Source organism: Patiria miniata, unplaced genomic scaffold, assembly GCF_015706575.1.
Source record: "Patiria miniata isolate m_02_andy unplaced genomic scaffold, ASM1570657v1 HiC_scaffold_1, whole genome shotgun sequence".
Classification (NCBI taxonomy): Eukaryota; Metazoa; Echinodermata; class Asteroidea; order Valvatida; family Asterinidae; genus Patiria; species Patiria miniata.
This window is the reverse complement of record NW_024037047.1, coordinates 286897-303829: the sequence shown is the minus strand read 5'-3', so window position 1 is coordinate 303829 and position 16933 is coordinate 286897. Positions and strand designations below refer to the sequence as shown.

Here is a 16933-nt window from a genome sequence, read left to right as displayed (position 1 = left end):
TAAAAGCAAAACCGTGTAATTCCTTGCAATTCTGACCGAAATTCGTTTAATTTGTTGCAATTCCTACCCAATTTGATTCGTTGCAATCCTGACCGAATTTCGATTGTTTGACAACTTGTTATCGTTCTTTGTTTTCCGGCTTTAGAACAAAAAAGACATATAATACCCCATTAATGTAATATATCGTCATTCAAACTTCCAGGAAGTAGTTTAGGAAACGAATAAATGTAACATATAAAGTTTCTTTGATTATGACGGTACCCCGGCCTCTTAATAATTCGACCTCATTTCCTGCAAATACTCTTTTTCATGTATTTGTATTGCTCAAATCATAACATAACTGAATAACAAACCGATATTAAAAAATGCAGTGAGCTATACTCACGTGAATGGAAGGCTGTGTGTAATGCATCATTTCTGGTACAAAGAAATTGAAACTTAAAAGGGTCCATGAAGTGGATATTTATGAGGAACGCATTTTGTGCTACTTTCTCTTCCTCTTAAATGTATGAAAACTAATTAACATCCAGTTTTGGTTAATTATATTGAAGAGTGCACTTCTTGACATATGATGTTGCTGTGATGCCATTTCAGAAATATACTGATCATTTCAGGTGTTTTCTGTTTAAATTGTGATCCCAAAATACTGACACAACACCGTATCCAACAACGTACACTAAAGAAAAGAAAGTTTACCACAGCAAAATATCCAAAGTTCTGGCAACATTTTGTGCATAAACTAGTTGTAACATTGAGGTTTCTGCCTGAAATGACATCACCATTTTACTCGTGAATATGGAATTCGCATTAGCATATAAACCAAAAAGACACCAAAATAACCTTGAAAATGTCAAAATGCAAATTGAAAATCAGGTTCAATGGGACACAAAGTTACATTTTCAAGATTTGCATTAAACCAATTATATGTCATGGGCCCTTTCAACAATTCTAAGTTACATTTTTGCAATCATGAATGATTAGGTTGAAGCAATTAAGCACATGACAGCACTTTCATAGAATGGATCTCATATATGTATTTGATGTTATCTTTTATTACAACTTTATACAAAACAATTTGTTATACACACATATTAAGCATGGACAGAGGGAAGGTGTGCATCTTTATTTCCACTGTCAGTTAACTTGTTTATGCCTTCAATCATTTTCCATATATATTTTTACAGTTTTTGCAATTGTAACATCGTCTCGCCATGAATTCTCAAATTCTCAAATGAACAAAACGATTTAGCACACCTACGTTCTCGTTAAATTTCATATGCCAGATTGACTCCCATCACTAGTAGTAATGCTCTCAAACTTGTGCCAAATAAAATATCATTCGAAACTCTTCAGCAGACCCCTTGCACGGTGCGCCCTCACTGCGGCCAGGTTTTGTCATTTAAATTCATTGACAATTACAATACAATGCGTCTACTCATGCGTGTTACAGAGCAACAGAGACCTGACCTCAGATGTGACGTCAGCTGCAAGGGGTGTATCATTGGGTTGATGATTGTGTGCACAGATCATTTTTTCTTCAGTTTTCATTCCAGGTTTCCCTTTCACTGGTGTAATGTTAGGGTACTGCATACTCGGTGCTGTCTGAGATTTGCTCCAGTGGGAATCGAACCAACGACTTCCTGCTTTCAATTGCAGACAGCTGGCTATACTTAATGCATTAGTGGCAACTGATAAGTTAGACATTGTACAAACGTGACTCAAGTACAAAGTCATGTAGTGCTGTTTTTCTTCAGAACGTTCACTTTCTCTGTTAATATTTTATCACGGCAGAGCCCATATTATATTCCTTTTTCTGTTTTTTTGTTGTTTTTACCATAGCAATTTGTGTGCCAGGATTGTTTGCAGATGAAGTCAGAACATCTTGTTTCCTTAATGTTGTCATTGGGATTAGTAGTTGCTGACAAAAAGGACAGTTTTATGCAGGGACCTCAGTAAAGGCATTGTTGCTACGAAGTTGGTAAATATTGAAAGTTCCAGTGGGCCAAAGTTTGGACAGAGTGCATTGGATGTTTAAGTAAAAGAAATCCAATATTATTGCTCATTAAAATTTATAGTTAAGACTGTAAAATGTTGCAATGAAAATATTTGCCTGAAACAATATGAGAGACCTAAAACAAATGAAATTTTAGTAGATTAAACGAATGAATGAAAGCTGAAATAGCCCGCAATATCAGTGGTTTGACGAAATTGGTATATAAGTTTGATGTAATTGAAAAGATTGTGATGTAAATGGATGCCAAGTTATTTTTGTAGTTTTGTTAACAGTAAAATAAAGCTTGTAAATCTTTGGACGTTGGACCAAGCTTGTAATCGCGAACAAAAATAAATAGAAATTCTTGTCTTATTCCTGCCTGAGTTCTTGCGAATATCCAGTCACGAAAACCACCAATGAGAGTTTCCATAAGTCGTTCGTCCTAAGACACAGTTGAAATGTATCTGGTAGTGGTAGTATTTATTTAATCGGCCTTGAACAACTGAAAGTTGAAATCAGATGAGACGATCACTGATTTTAAATATGAAAAAAGGTGGTAAACTGGACTTGCAGCAGCTGGGATTCTGGATTTTAACAGTCACTGGAAAGAATTCACTAAAAGGTCTTCTTTTTACAGGGAGACATATGTGTCTCTTATGTAACGATCGATTCCCCTCAGTGAGGAGGATCAACAACCTCAACGAAGGAAGGGAGCCAATGCCTTGGCTACATTACTATGCAAGTTGTTGTCTGTTAAATGGACTTTCTTCACATCACCAAGAGAGGCCAGTAAACGGATGATTGCCCCGATATCGCTGTTTTGCAGACCACATCTATATAAATCTAGTGTGTGAAGGGAGGGGAGAGGATCGATGTTGACTTGTGACAAACCATGCAAATTGTTTCCATTCAGAACAACTTTCTTTATGCTGCCTGCAGATGAAAGAAGAGAACAAAGTGGCTCAATATCACTGTTTGTAAGACCACTTTCAAGTAGTTGCAATTCTTCAAGAAAAGGGACACTGGAGATAGTGCAAGGCTGGAGACCGTGCAAATTGTTTTCTTTCAGAACAACTGTCTTTATGCTGCCTGCTGATGAAAGAAGAGAGAAAAGTGGCTCAATATCGCTATTTGTCAGACCACTTTCATATAGGTGCATTACTTTAAGGGATGGGACACTAGCGATCGTGACAGGCTGCAAACCGTGGAAATGGTTTCCTATCAGAAGAACTCTCTTTATGCTGCCTGCTGAGGAAACTAGAGAGAAAAGTGGCTCAATATCACTGTTTGTCAGACCACTTTCATATAGGTGCAATTCTTCAAGGGATGGGACACTAGCGATTGCGACAGGATGCAAACCGTGGACATTGTTTCCTTGCAGAACAACACTCTTTATGCTGCCTGCTGAGGAAACTAGAGAGAAAAGTGGCTCAATATCACTGTTTGTCAGACCACTTGCACATAGGTGCAATTCTTCAAGGGATGGGACACTAGCGATCGTGACAGGCTGCAAACCGTGGAAATGGTTTCCTTTCAGAAGAACTCTCTTTATGCTGCCTGCTGAGGAAACTAGAGAGAAAAGTGGCTCAATATCAGTGTTTGTCAGACCACTTTCATATAGGTGCAATTCTTCAAGGGATGGGACACTAGCAATCGTGACAGGCTGCAAACCGTGGAAATTGTTTCCTTTCAGAAGAACTATCCTTATTCTGCCTGCTGAGGAAACTAGAGAGAAAAGTGGCTCAATATCACTGTTTGTCAGACCACTTTCATATAGGTGCAATTCTTCAAGGGATGGGATACTAGCGATCGTGACAGGCTGCAAACCGTGGAAATTGTTTCCTTTCAGAACAACACTCTTTATGCTGCCTGCTGAGGAAACTAGAGAGAAAAGTGACTCAATATCACTATTTGTCAGACCACTTCCATATAGGTTCAATTCTTCAAGGGATGGGACACTAGCGATCGTGACAGGCTGCAAACCGTGGAAATTGTTTCCTTCCAGAACAACACTCTTTATGCTGCCTGCTGAGGAAACTAGAGAAAAAAGTGGCTCAATATCACTGTTTGTCAGACCACTTTCATATAGGTACAATTCTTCAAGGGATGGGACACTAGCGATCGTGACAGGCTGCAAACCGTGGAAATGGTTTCCTTTCAGAACAACACTCTTTATGCGGCCTGCTGAGGAAACTAAAGAAAAAAGTAGCTCAATATCACTGTTTGTCAGACCACTTTCATATAGGTGCAATTCTTCAAGGGATGGGACACTAGCGATCGTGACAGGCTGCAAACCGTGGAAATGGTTTCCTTTCAAAAGAACTGTCTTTATGCTGCCTGCTGAGGAAACTAGAGTGAAAAGTGGCTCAATATCATTGTTTGTCAGACCACTTTCATATATGTGCAATTCTTCAAGGGATGGGACACTAGCGATCGTGACAGGCTGCAAACCGTGGAAATGGTTTCCTTTCAGAAGAACTATCTTTAGGCTGCCTGCTGAGGAAACTAGAGAGAAAAGTGGCTGAATATCACTGTTTGTCAGTCCACTTTCATATAGGTGCAATTCTTCAAGGGATGGGATACTAGCGATCGTGACAGGCTGCAAACCGTGGAAATTGTTTCCTTGCAGAACAACACTCTTTATGCTGCCTGCTGAGGAAACTAGAGAGAAAAGTGACTCAATATCACTGTTTGTCAGACCACTTTCATATAGGTGCAATTCTTCAAGGGATGGGACACTAGCGATCGTGACAGGCTGCAAACCGTGGAAATGGTTTCCTTTCAAAAGAACTGTCTTAATGCTGCCTGCTGAGGAAACTAGAGTGAAAAGTGGCTCAATATCACTGTTTGTCAGACCACTTTCATATATGTGCAATTCTTCAAGGGATGGGACACAAGCGATCGTGACAGGCTGCAAACCGTGGAAATGGTTTCCTTTCAGAAGAACTATCTTTAGGCTGCCTGCTGAGGAAACTAGAGAGAAAAGTGGCTCAATATCACTGTTTGTCAGACCACTTTCATATAGGTGCAATTTTTCAAGGGATGGGACACTAGCGATCGTGACAGGCTGCAAACCGTGGAAATTGTTTCCTTGCAGAACAACACTGTTTATGCTGCCTGCTGAGGAAACTAGAGAGAAAAGTGGCTCAATATCACTGTTTGTCAGACCACTTTCATATAGGTACAATTTTTCAAGGGATGGGACACTAGCGATCGTGACAGGCTGCAAACCGTGGAAATTGTTTCCTTGCAGAACAACACTCTTTATGCTGCCTGCTGAGGAAACTAGAGAGAAAAGTGGCTCAATATCACTGTTTGTCAGACCACTTTCATATAGGTGCAATTCTTCAAGGGATGGGACACTAGCGATCGTGACAGGCTGCAAACCGTGGAAATTGTTTCCTTTCAGAACAACACTCTTTATGCGGCCTGCTGAGGAAACTAGAGAGAAAAGTGGTTCAATATCACTGATTGTCAGACCACTTTCATATAGGTACAATTTTTCAAGGGATGGGACACTAGCGATCGTGACAGGCTGCAAACCGTGGAAATGGTTTCCTAGCAGAACAACACTCTTTATGCTGCCTGCTGAGGAAACTAGAGAGAAAAGTGGCTCAATATCACTGTTTGTCAGACCACTTTCATATATGCGCAATTCTTCAAGGGATGGGACACTAGCGATCGTGACAGGCTGCAAACCATGCAAATTGATTCCTCTCAGAACCACTCTCTTCACGCTGCCTGCTAATGAAAGAAGACAGAAAAATTGCTCAATATCACTGTTTGTCAGCCCACAATCGAAAAGACAGCAGTCTTTCAGAGATGGAACTGGTTTAATGTTTTGTTTCGACAGTGATTCATGCAAATTGATGCCATTCAATACAACTGCTTGCGTGTTGGTTTTTGATAACACTTCGAAAAGTTTTACAAGGTTCCAATCACAGTTATGTACTTCTAAAGACTTCAGATATGTCAATATCCCCGTGGAGTTATCCACAAAGCTACCCCAGCTGATTCCATGAAGTACAAGTTTAAGCAATGGCTTACATTGTATGTGTGTCATGATATCCTCTAACAGTCTCAATTCAGCAAAGCCTCGACATTTAGCACCAATTTCTTGTATGCCTACTTTGTGTAGAGTTGTATGTTTGGACCCGATTTGAAAGAAATAATGCGCAGCCACGAGAACTTCACCTTGGAGTTCATAGGGAAACTCAACCTTCGCAGTCTCAACAAAGTATTTCACAAGGGATTCTGATTGAGCTTCAAAGAGGAGCAACATCGAGATTCTATGCAGGGACTTGTTCAGTTCATTTTGCTTCAAGAGATCTCCAATGCGCTGCAAAATCACCTCGGCGGCATTGCCTTTCAGCCCACAGCAGAATCGCAGAACATATTCCACGCTTTCCACATTGCCATGAAATATACGAGACAAGTATTGGTCAAAGGCTTGTCTGTCAGTCCATGACAAATCTACAAGATAAACCGCTGCGCTATATTCTTGGAAAGTCTTGTGAATGAACGAAAAGTGAGAGACCGTCTTGAGACCTTGACATTTTCTTCTTTTTGACAACAAGCCAACATCACATCCCTTCTCAAACATTTCTAGATCCTCTGAATCTATCTCATCTTCCTTGAAATGAAGTTTTTCCCCATTTGGATCTAACAAACCTTCAAGAGCTATCCGACCAAGTTTGGAAACATGTGTCTCAGTGTCAGAAACTTGCTCGTCTGTTTCCTTACTTTCCTTATGCTGGAAAAGCAGCTGAATTGTATCCCCAAAAAGGTTTGTTATTTGATCAGGAAGTTTCCCTTCAGCTGCCCATGTGTGACACATCAGCCACAGAAATAACGGTATCTCCGCTAAACTACGAAGCGTTTCAGATGCATTCACCTTTTCAAGGAAGCTGTTTTGATTATCTGATTGAAAATTTGCCAAGTATTTCCTCACGTACTTTTGCCTGTCTTTCTCGTCAAAGCCAACTATGTTAATTTTTGTGTAGTGTGCATGCATAGTCAGCAGTTCATTTGCCGTCTTCTGTCGGCTCGTTACTATTACCTTGCACGACTTCAGTGATTTGAACGATAGTACACCTTTCAAGTCAATTCCGTTCTTGCACTGTGCGTCCTTTACTCTTTGTAAAGAAATCTCATCAGCGCCATCTAAAAGAATTAATACGCGCTCTGGGTTATCATGGATGTATTGTTCTAAGTCTCTCTTTTTCAGTTTGCTGTCTGTGAGTATCTGAGAGAATATGGCGTCGATGATGTCGAATTTCTTACCCATTCGATTGACCTCTACCATAAAGACAAGCTCGTATCTTTCCAGAACTGATGTGGGCTCAGATTGTTGTTGGTTTTCAGTTTGATCCCCCTTGGTTTTCATATCCGCCCAATCGTATGCAATCCTTTTAAGGAGTGTGGTTTTCCCGTAACCAGCCTCAGCTCTGATTAATAATCGATTTGATTTGAGCACAAGCATGTCTTTATATGAGTCAAGGGAAATTTTCTGAACGTGAAGCCCTTTTTCCTTATCAGGTTGTGATTTTGGAAGATCAGGGATACATCTAGCTCTATTGGATGCTTTCAAATGCTCCGATTGGCTGACTGTTTCTGCCTGCATCTCTGTCTCTGATGAGGAGACAGGAGATGGTATGTTCGTCTCTTCTAGTAGCTGTAGATTGACGTACATGTCATCCATCTCTCTGGCCATGTGCTTCTCTTTAGGATGTGTCGTCACTTTCATCGTCTCTCGGTAATGTGCTGCCAGTTCTCTTGCACACTGTTCAATATCAAAAGAGGTTCCTGCGATGCCTGTGTAGAAGAAGTCATTATGGGGAACAATCAAGTAAATTATTAGCATATATATAAAAACGTCGATCTGTAAGTTTAAAACTACGGACCCAATTTCCTGGCGCTGCTAAGCTCATGCTAAAGACACTTTTTTAAGACAGTCTTTATCATTTTCACAGAAATTGTAAGCAGTAAGCACAGCAAAGAGCATGCTAAATTCAGAGTAAAAATGCTTTAATGCACGCAACCGTAAGCAAATCCACAACGTGAAATATTGCTGAAGGTTAGCATAATTTGTAACCTTTGTGGAAATTTATATCTTCTGCTGATGGTGTATCAGCCAATGGCCCATGTAATGTGTTTTAAAAAGGGCTCCTTTGTGTGCCATTTAACTTTACTTGAATTTACATTTGGCTATTTTACGGGTCATTTTGGTGCCTTCTTGTTTTTATGCTAATTCAAAAATTCAAGTTTCTTATTCTTGAGCAAAGGTTTGATGTCATTTCATGTAGAAACATCAATGTTACAGCTATTTACGTTGTACATTTTCCATTTGTTTTGCTGTTGTTTGGCGATTCGTTGTTGATTCTGTAATGACGATAAGCCAATGAGTAATTTGTTTCGCCAAAATTATTTGAAATGATCAGTGAAAAAAACCTGTACTGAACAGTAGTACGGCAGGAGAAATGGGTTCCCATGCAACCCCCTAAAATAAAATTCCAAGATAATTTTTAAAATCCCTAGGACATCGGATTAAAGAATTTTTATGTTGCCAGCTAAAACAATCGTCCCATGATGCCCTAATTTGCATAATTCCAAGATGGCTGCCGTGCAAATAATTAAAACGCTAAATGTCATATGTTAGTGATTAATGAGCCGATTTTGTTAATCTTGGTGTCAAAATTATGGCTTTTTGAATCGATTTTCGAGGTTTCTTAAATAGCTGGAGGTCAAGGTCACGTGATTCAGGCAATAGTCAAGGTCATTTAGGTAAAAAATGCGTCATTTTAATTTCCCCAACGGCATTATTTTTTACCTAGCTCCCATAGATATGGTGATAGAGGCCTACTTATTGCTTTACAAATTTCCCACATTATCCCAATTACCAATTCCATTTAATAAAATAAAAATGTGGCATTTTATTTTGGACTTTCAATATTTGATCCCACCCACTCAGTTTTGGATATGACCCGATATTATGAAAATTCTTAAAATATAGCCAGTGGATTGAAAGCTTACCGTTATATTTTTTTAGGGTCATGGAATCGATTGATGGTGGTTTAGAAATAATCAGAGGCCATTTTCTTGCTCCAAAGACAAGGGTCAAGGACATTTTATTAATAAATACTTCTTTGTTTCATTTTCAGACATGCACGATTTTTGTCCAACTCCCATTGATACGGGTAATAAAAAGCTTATTGTTTAGAATTTTTTCATTAACCCAAAGACAATTTTATGTGAACAATATGGTTAATCATGATCTTCGAGGTCATAGGATGTGTCCATTTGAGGTCTTCATCATTGTGTTAAGGTCATCTTCAAGGTCATAAGACGGGAGAAAAAAGTACATACAACTGAGCGCATATACCTCATTGCAAGTGATGAACATTTATTACTCCTGAACCGGTAATTACAGAAAGACTACTGGGTTATTTATAACAAGTGACGTTGTGGCGAAGTCTAAGGGACATCCTCAGAATCCATGAAAACATCATCTTCGTCAATCTCCATAGTCTCCTTAGGATACCGCGTGCTACTTCGCTCTCTTGCTGGCCCTCTTCATTTTGAGCAGCATCAGTGTCCAACGGATCAACGAGCGATGGGAGCAAGATAGGGCCAATTGACCAGACAGGCTCCAGTATGTACCCCTCCAACTGTCTTCAGCCACCCTTGACCCTCATCATACGGTTTGGGAGCCCCAAAATTAGGGTCAGCAGCACGCCTGTAGCCGGCCGGCCAAAAAGTGGTTGACGCACTGCACATGATGAGGGATGAGTGAGTTATGGCAGGGAGGCAGGCGGACCATGTCAACCTTCCACTTGCAGTTAAGCTAGTGGTGCTCTCCCTCAGCAGCTTGCCCCTCAGCACATTCCAACGGCAAAGTACCGGGGAAACTTGATGGAACAGGGCAAATACCGGCTTGTTATGGGCTTGTTCTGGCAGAACCATACAGTTTCAATGGTCCTCAACCAGAAACGGGCCATTACTGGCTTGATTGTGGCAATGCAGTTCCGTGTTGACGGCACAGAGCTGGTCCAGTGCTTCTAAATGTATATACAACAAACCGTAACGCCAAGATGGTACAGAGCCTGAATCGGGTCACTGCTGGTCCTTTCAGAAAGACGGTACAGGGCCTGATGAGGCCAGTGATCTTATTCCTGTCAAAACCATTATGGCAAGATACATGTATGTTATCGAGCCCGAAGTGGTCTTTCTGAAAGGACCAGCAGTGACCCGATTCAGGCTCTATACCGTCTTGCCGATATGGTTTGCCTTAAGAGGGCCGGCACTGGCCCGATTCAGGCTGTGTGCCGTTTTCTTGCCGTTATGGCTTGTCGCAAGAGGATGGCTGACACTGGCCCGATTCAGGCATACCGTCATGCCAATATGGTTTGTCGTAAGAGGCGAGCACTGGCCCGATACAGGCTGTGTGCGGTCTTACCGTTATTCTTGTCGCAAGAGGGCCGGCACTGGCCCGATTCAGGCTGTGTAATGTGCTACCATTAAGGTTTACCAACACTGGACCAGCTCTGTGCCGTCATGGTGCCGTCAACACGGAACTGCATTGCTGCAATCAAGCCAGCAATGGCCCGTTTTTCTGGTTTTGGACAATTGAATTTACGGTGCTGCCAGAACAAGCCCATAACAAGCCGGTATCTGCCCTGTACCGTCATGTTTGCCCGGTGCTTGGCCTATATGCGTTCTCGGGAAGGACTGCACCAGTGCTTTCAAGGGCAAGGGGAAGGTTGCGCCACTGAAGAAGCTCCAGAAGAACACCAAGTTCCACAAGGTTTTCAGGCAAATAACATTTGCATATCAACAATTATTTGCATGTAGTCACATTCAAGTGCTCTTTCAAATGCATTGTGGTTCATGAAGTGATCGTACATTATGAACTGTGTTACAGGCAGGTCGGCGTGACAGGGAGGGTGGCCCCAGAGGCGCAGGAGAAGTTGGAGGCCTTCACCTGCGCCATGTATGGTCAAGCGCGTGAGACATGTATACATGTATATGAATGTGGTGAGGAACAAGCTGCTGAGGGAGAGGACCACAAGCTTAACTGCAAGTGAAAGGTTGACATGGTCCGTATGATGAGGGTCAAGGGTGGCTGAAGACAGTTGAACGGGTACATGTACTGGAGCCTGTCTTGTCAATTGGCCCTATCTTGCCACCATCACTCGCTGATCCGTTGGACACTGATGCTGCTCAAAATGAAGAGGGCCAGCAAGAGAGCGAAGTAGCACGCGGTATCCTAAAGAGACTATGGAGATTGACGAAGATGATGTTTTCATGGATTCTGAGGATGTCCCTTACACTTCGCCACAACGTCACTTGTTATGAATAACCCAGTAGTCTTTCTGTAATTACCGGTTCAGGATTAATAAATGTTCATCACTTGCAATGAGGTCTATGCGCTAAGTTGTACGTAGTTATTTCTTCCGTCCTATGACCTTGAAGATGACCTTAACACAATGATGAAGACCTAAAATTGACATATCATTTGACCTCAAAGATCATGATTAACTATATTGTTCAAATGTCTTTGGTTTTAATAAGAAAAATTCTGAACAATAAGCTTTCATTACCATATCAATGGGAGTTGGACAAAAATCGTGCATGTCTAAAAATGAAAACAAAGACCTTTTTTTAATAAAATGCCCTTCAACCTTGTCCTGCGGGCAAGAAAATGACCTCTGATAACTTCTAAACCACCATCAATCGATTCCATGACCCCCAAAAAAATATAACGGTAAGCTTTTTATCCACTGGCTATATTCTAATAATTTTCATAATATTGGGTCATATCCAAAACTTAGGGGGTGGGATCAAATATTGAGCCATAAGTCCAAAATAAAATGCCACATATTTATTTTATTAAATGGATTTGGTGATTTGGATAATGTGCAAAATTTGGAAAGCAATAAGTAGGCCTCTATCACCATATTTATGGGAGCTAGGTAAAAAATAATACCGGTCGGGAAATAAAAATGACGCATTTTTTACCTAAATGACCTTGACTTTTGCCTGAATTACGTGACCTTGACCTCCAGCTATTTTAGAAACCTCAAAAATCGATTTAGCACCCCAAAAAGCCACAATTTTGACACCAAGATTGTCAAAATCGGCTCATTAATCACTAACATATGACATTTAGTGTTTTAATTATTTGCACGGCAGCCATCTTGGAAATTGCGAATATGCAAATTTGGGCATCATGGGACAATTTTTTTTCGCTGGCAACATCAAAATTCTTTACTCCGATGTCCTAGGGATTCTAAAAATTATCTTGGAATTTTATTTTAGGTGGGGGTGGGGGTGCATGGGAACCCATATCTCTCCTGCCGTACTACAGTGTCTTCCTAAATTGACATCACATGAACAACGACATCGCTTGTCGGGAAAATAATGGCTAAAATATTAAAAGAAGTGCACTTTCATGAAATGTACACAAAGAGATGTCAAATAGTTGTCACAAATTTAAATAATGGGTGTTTTGTATCGTTTGTCAGCAGCTGCAACTTCCTAAAAAATAAGTTATGTACAGCTTTGAATATCCGGAGAATAAAGTTTCATTCAGTTGAAATTGAATCACCGAGAGGTATAACCTTTTAGTAGCCTAACGATTTCTAAAAAAATAAAAATGTGGTATTACTTTAAATTTCGTCAAAAGTAACACATAAAGTAAAGTGATGTATAGCACGCTAAACTTGACCAAAAAAGAGTGCATTGAACTTAGAGTGCATCGGTTAGCTCTCATACCTGGTACTTGTGATGCTAAGTCAGCACGACCCGCCGCTTGCAGAGCGTCTCTCAGCTTCTCAGGAGCATCGGCAGGGTTGTCCTGCTTCTTCCACCAGGCATCTAACATCTTGTAGATTTGTTCGTGTAAGTCTCCCCTGTAGTTTTCTTCGAATTGGTCCAGTTGTCCTTCCTTGAATCCCAATTGTCTGGCGAGCCTCTTCCAGCTTCGTCCAGGCACGTCTGACAATTCTGAGAAGCAAATGCTTCTCGACTTTTCGTCTTCTGCAATGCAAAATCACATAAACAGTATGCATCAATCATCTCAGCGAGGCATAGGGGCTCAAGGGTAAGGTTAAGATCCAAAGCCCATGTGGCTAGGGGCTATGCACATTTTGTCACCCCCCCCCAAAAAAAATTCCATAAAACAAAAATGGCAGTAGCAAAATGTTAGAGGGTGACGTCACATGCGAACGGTCTGCGTTGTGAGAAGGGGCATTTTTACACTATTAGGTAAAAAGTGTGCATGATTGTAGGATTTTTTAAGCGCTCCCCATTGAAAATATGGTACAAGCCCAAGCCTTTAACGGGTACCCGGGTACCCTTTTTTTAAAGCAGCCTCATGCCCAATCGAGATATAGTTACCTAATGATCCACCGCCCAGCAAGCCGCCAACGCGAAGCTTGATGTTCTGGTCTTGTTGTATCCCATGGTTGCGAATTGAGAGCAGTTCACTAAGCTGCAAAAGCAATACAATTTCTTTTTTGAATTATTCAGAATTTAAAACAAAAACAAAAACCCGTTGCACACTGCTTATTTGACTGAAAGAAAATTTCCAAATCAGAACAGTAACAGTATGTCCCTAAAAGTGGCAGTCTTACTATTTTTGAAATTACTACAAAACCACGAAGTAAATTTAGAAAAATTGTAATTATGCAGATACTCCTTATCCTTGGTCTCAACCCAGGGGCGGATCCAGGATTTTTTTGCGGGGGGGGGGGGGGGGGGGTCAGGTCCGTCAGACTTTTTTATGTCCGATTGTTGCGGACAGGCGGACATATACTTTTGTTGAACCCCCTATGAATTTCATCTAATTCTCATCACGCCTCACTGTTACCAAGTTAATTGCTTTAATCAATTTCAGTGCTGTGTTATGTAAGCTGTGTAAACTAATCATTATGTGAAAAGGGCTGTGGTTGGGATTGGAATCATTTTCCTGGCTTTCAGTTATCATGACAAGACCTCAGTTTAATGCTAAGGGTAAATGATTCCAATCTTCAACCACACAAGCCCCTTTTTTTCACAACATGCAGGATTTTAAACAGATTCGCAAGTTGGTTCTTCATGCCATAAAGAACCAACATGCGAAGCTTCATGCTTTAGTCACGAAGTGCACAACTGTATCACATATTTCACATTAACAGCCCCACTACAAGGATAATGAGTATCTGCACAAATAAACATTTTCAAAACATGCTTCGTGGTTTTGTAATTATTGCAAAAAAAGTCAGACGGACCCTTTTTGGGGACACTCCATAAGAAGGCCCGCCGGTCTCGCAGAATTGTTTCAACAAAATTGAACAATCACAATTTTGTTTCACAAACTCCTGTTATAATAATGTAATTTCAACGTTTCGGGGGAAAAAATCTCTCCATAAAAAACAATCTGTTTTCGAAAAAAAAGGAACTAGGTAAATTCAAAACAACTTGCAGAAATCATACGCTCAGATAAAATGTATTTTAAAAATTGACTTGTTTTTTTCCCAATTCACGGTAATTATAGAATTAGCACCTGAAAGTTTCTCCCGATGTAAAGGCGTTGATCCTGAGACTGGATGCCACTTTCCAGCTCCACACGCTTTTTCAAAGCTGCTACTGATGTCTCTGGATCGAGATGCAGGCAAAGGGTCTTTGGTAAGAGGAGACCTCTGACAAAAACCTGCAATTTCTGTCTCACTTCGACGGGACTGCAAGTGGGAAATACAAAACAAAAATCTCCTGGATAATACCTCTGACAAGAACTCTTTTTTTTTATTTAGCTAACTTTTGTTACTTTTCTATCACAATTTTCCTTCCAACTTTTTGTGTACGAGAAAATGATATCAGATATTCACCTGCAATTACAAAGGTCGCTAATTGTTATTTGGTTTGGACATGAGGGAAGTGCTGATTTATTTGGTGGAGGGACTTTTCTTCATGAAAATACTCTTAAACGATATGAATGTATTACTTACATCTATTCAATCCTTCAAAATACCCCATTTTAGACCAATTAAGTCCTAAACGTTATCAAGTTTTTTGGAAAATGTTTGTCCCCGAAGATTTAAGTCAGATACTGTCACAAACGTACGCAGCGCCCTCAATAGTTGATGAAAACTGAATAGAAACACTGCTTCCGTTTACACGCGGCAGTGTATTGTGTTCGAATTTTCTCCAGGTATCGTGAATAAAAACGATCCAAACCAGGCTTTATCTAAATTATGGGTGCGTCCCTTTATTCGGCGTCATCTCCGAACGCTTTAAAACATGCCTTATATACATTATTATTCTAAAATGTGTTCATGAATACGAAATCAGAATTGTGTAAACTTCCAAACACATGTTGTATTAATGCTTCAACAAACTGTAGATGGCACTATACGAGTTGGATTTTTATTTTGTCAGCTCCGTCACAGTCAGCTCCGTCACGTTTTACCGTGAGGGAGACGATTTCTGGACGTTTTCTTTAGTCGATAATGGTAATAAAATATGGGTAATAAAGGATTGAGTTTATCATGTTAAATACTCTCTATTCACTGGTTATTTTTCTTTGGTTATACTTTAAAAGGTCTCATTTGAATTTATTCGGCTTCACATTCATTCAAATATTGTCATTTCCGTCACAACAGGTGCGACGGATATGACTTTTGCATTTTTTCCTTTGCTACAACACTGAAAATGGAATATTTAAAAAAGGGTTAAAACTTCCCTAAAGATTGCGCCGTGCGCTAAGTAAAGTTGCCGTGCAACATGATGATAACATCCCACGAAAGGAATTGAACATTTGAAAAAAAACCTTTTTTCACAATTTTTGTAAGGCTCAAAATAGACACTTACTGAAGAATGACCGTATACCCATACGGTGCATTGATATGTACTATTTATTTCAGATATACCTGTTAATGGAAAGCTTTCTTAAACTTATTTAACCAATTGTGAAATGAGGTGATGCATTAATGAAGGTGCGAATTTGATTTAAAAAAAAAAATAACACAAATAAACTAATGAACACTGCAGACCTAGAATGTTTGGTTGGTTTATGGTCTATAAAGACGAATATACTAGAAACGAAAAAACTTCTACCCTAGAGTACGGCCCTAATATATGATGAAGGGGAAATTAGTTTCGATCGATTGCGATTTCCAGAGCGATTTCCCTTGTTTTACCTTTTCAATTCAGCTCTGGTTGTTTCGTCTGTTGTCGCAGTTTTGCTGTGCTCAGGATGAGTTACTGAAGCCTCTTTCAGTGGCAGGACGGATACTCCCTCTTCATCAGAATGGAGTCTTGGCGAGGCTTTGACTGGAAAGGCGGCCATGAATGCCGCCTTACGATTTGGCTTTACCCTCCTCTTCGTGCTGAGGAGTTTGCCGAGTGAGTGGTTGTACTCCTCGGCCGTGATCCTAGCTCTACCCCGCCGACCAGGGCTGTCTTCCTGCATCTTTGTGATTGAAGTCAGACGTCAGATGATGAGGCTCACATAATCTAGAATAACAATGAAAATAATAAATACCAACCGTACTATGTAGGTAGTCATAGTTTTAAAATATTGGAATTGCAAAACAACATTTGGCATCTCTGAATGGATTAATCAAGATAAGTATAGACGAATATAACGATGAAGAGATAACATGGGGTGCTGTGGCCAATGGTGGTTAGGGTGTTCGACTCGTGTGCCGTGGTCCATTGGTTCTAAGAGAAGGGGTTTGCCCTGGTGTTTCTTGCAGTGGCTGCAATATGTGCCGCTTCACTTTGTATACCCTTATAAGGTGCTACATAATGGGCCTCATCTTTCTCATCAACTTCATTTACCTGTTTTTAATAATTGAACTAATTTCCAGCGCCGTCAGTACCTCATTGTTGGTAGATACGTGCACTACATAAGACTCCGGTATTATTATAATTATTGGGGTCAAAATACTAATATATATT

The 16933-nt window shown here is 40.3% G+C and overlaps 1 protein-coding gene across 1 annotated transcript; it reads right to left on the bottom strand.

The window, feature by feature from the left end:
* Positions 1-2690: 2690 nt before the first annotated feature.
* Positions 2691-16482, bottom strand: LOC119722905. The gene is made up of 6 exons (XM_038193344.1): positions 16171-16482; positions 14538-14712; positions 13391-13484; positions 12767-13030; positions 6188-7807; positions 2691-2926 (listed from the first exon to the last, which is right to left on the bottom strand). Exons 1-6 carry the CDS (start codon positions 16440-16442, stop codon positions 2691-2693), a joined length of 2661 nt encoding a protein of 886 aa, XP_038049272.1. The 5' UTR covers positions 16443-16482.
* Positions 16483-16933: the final 451 nt, after the last annotated feature.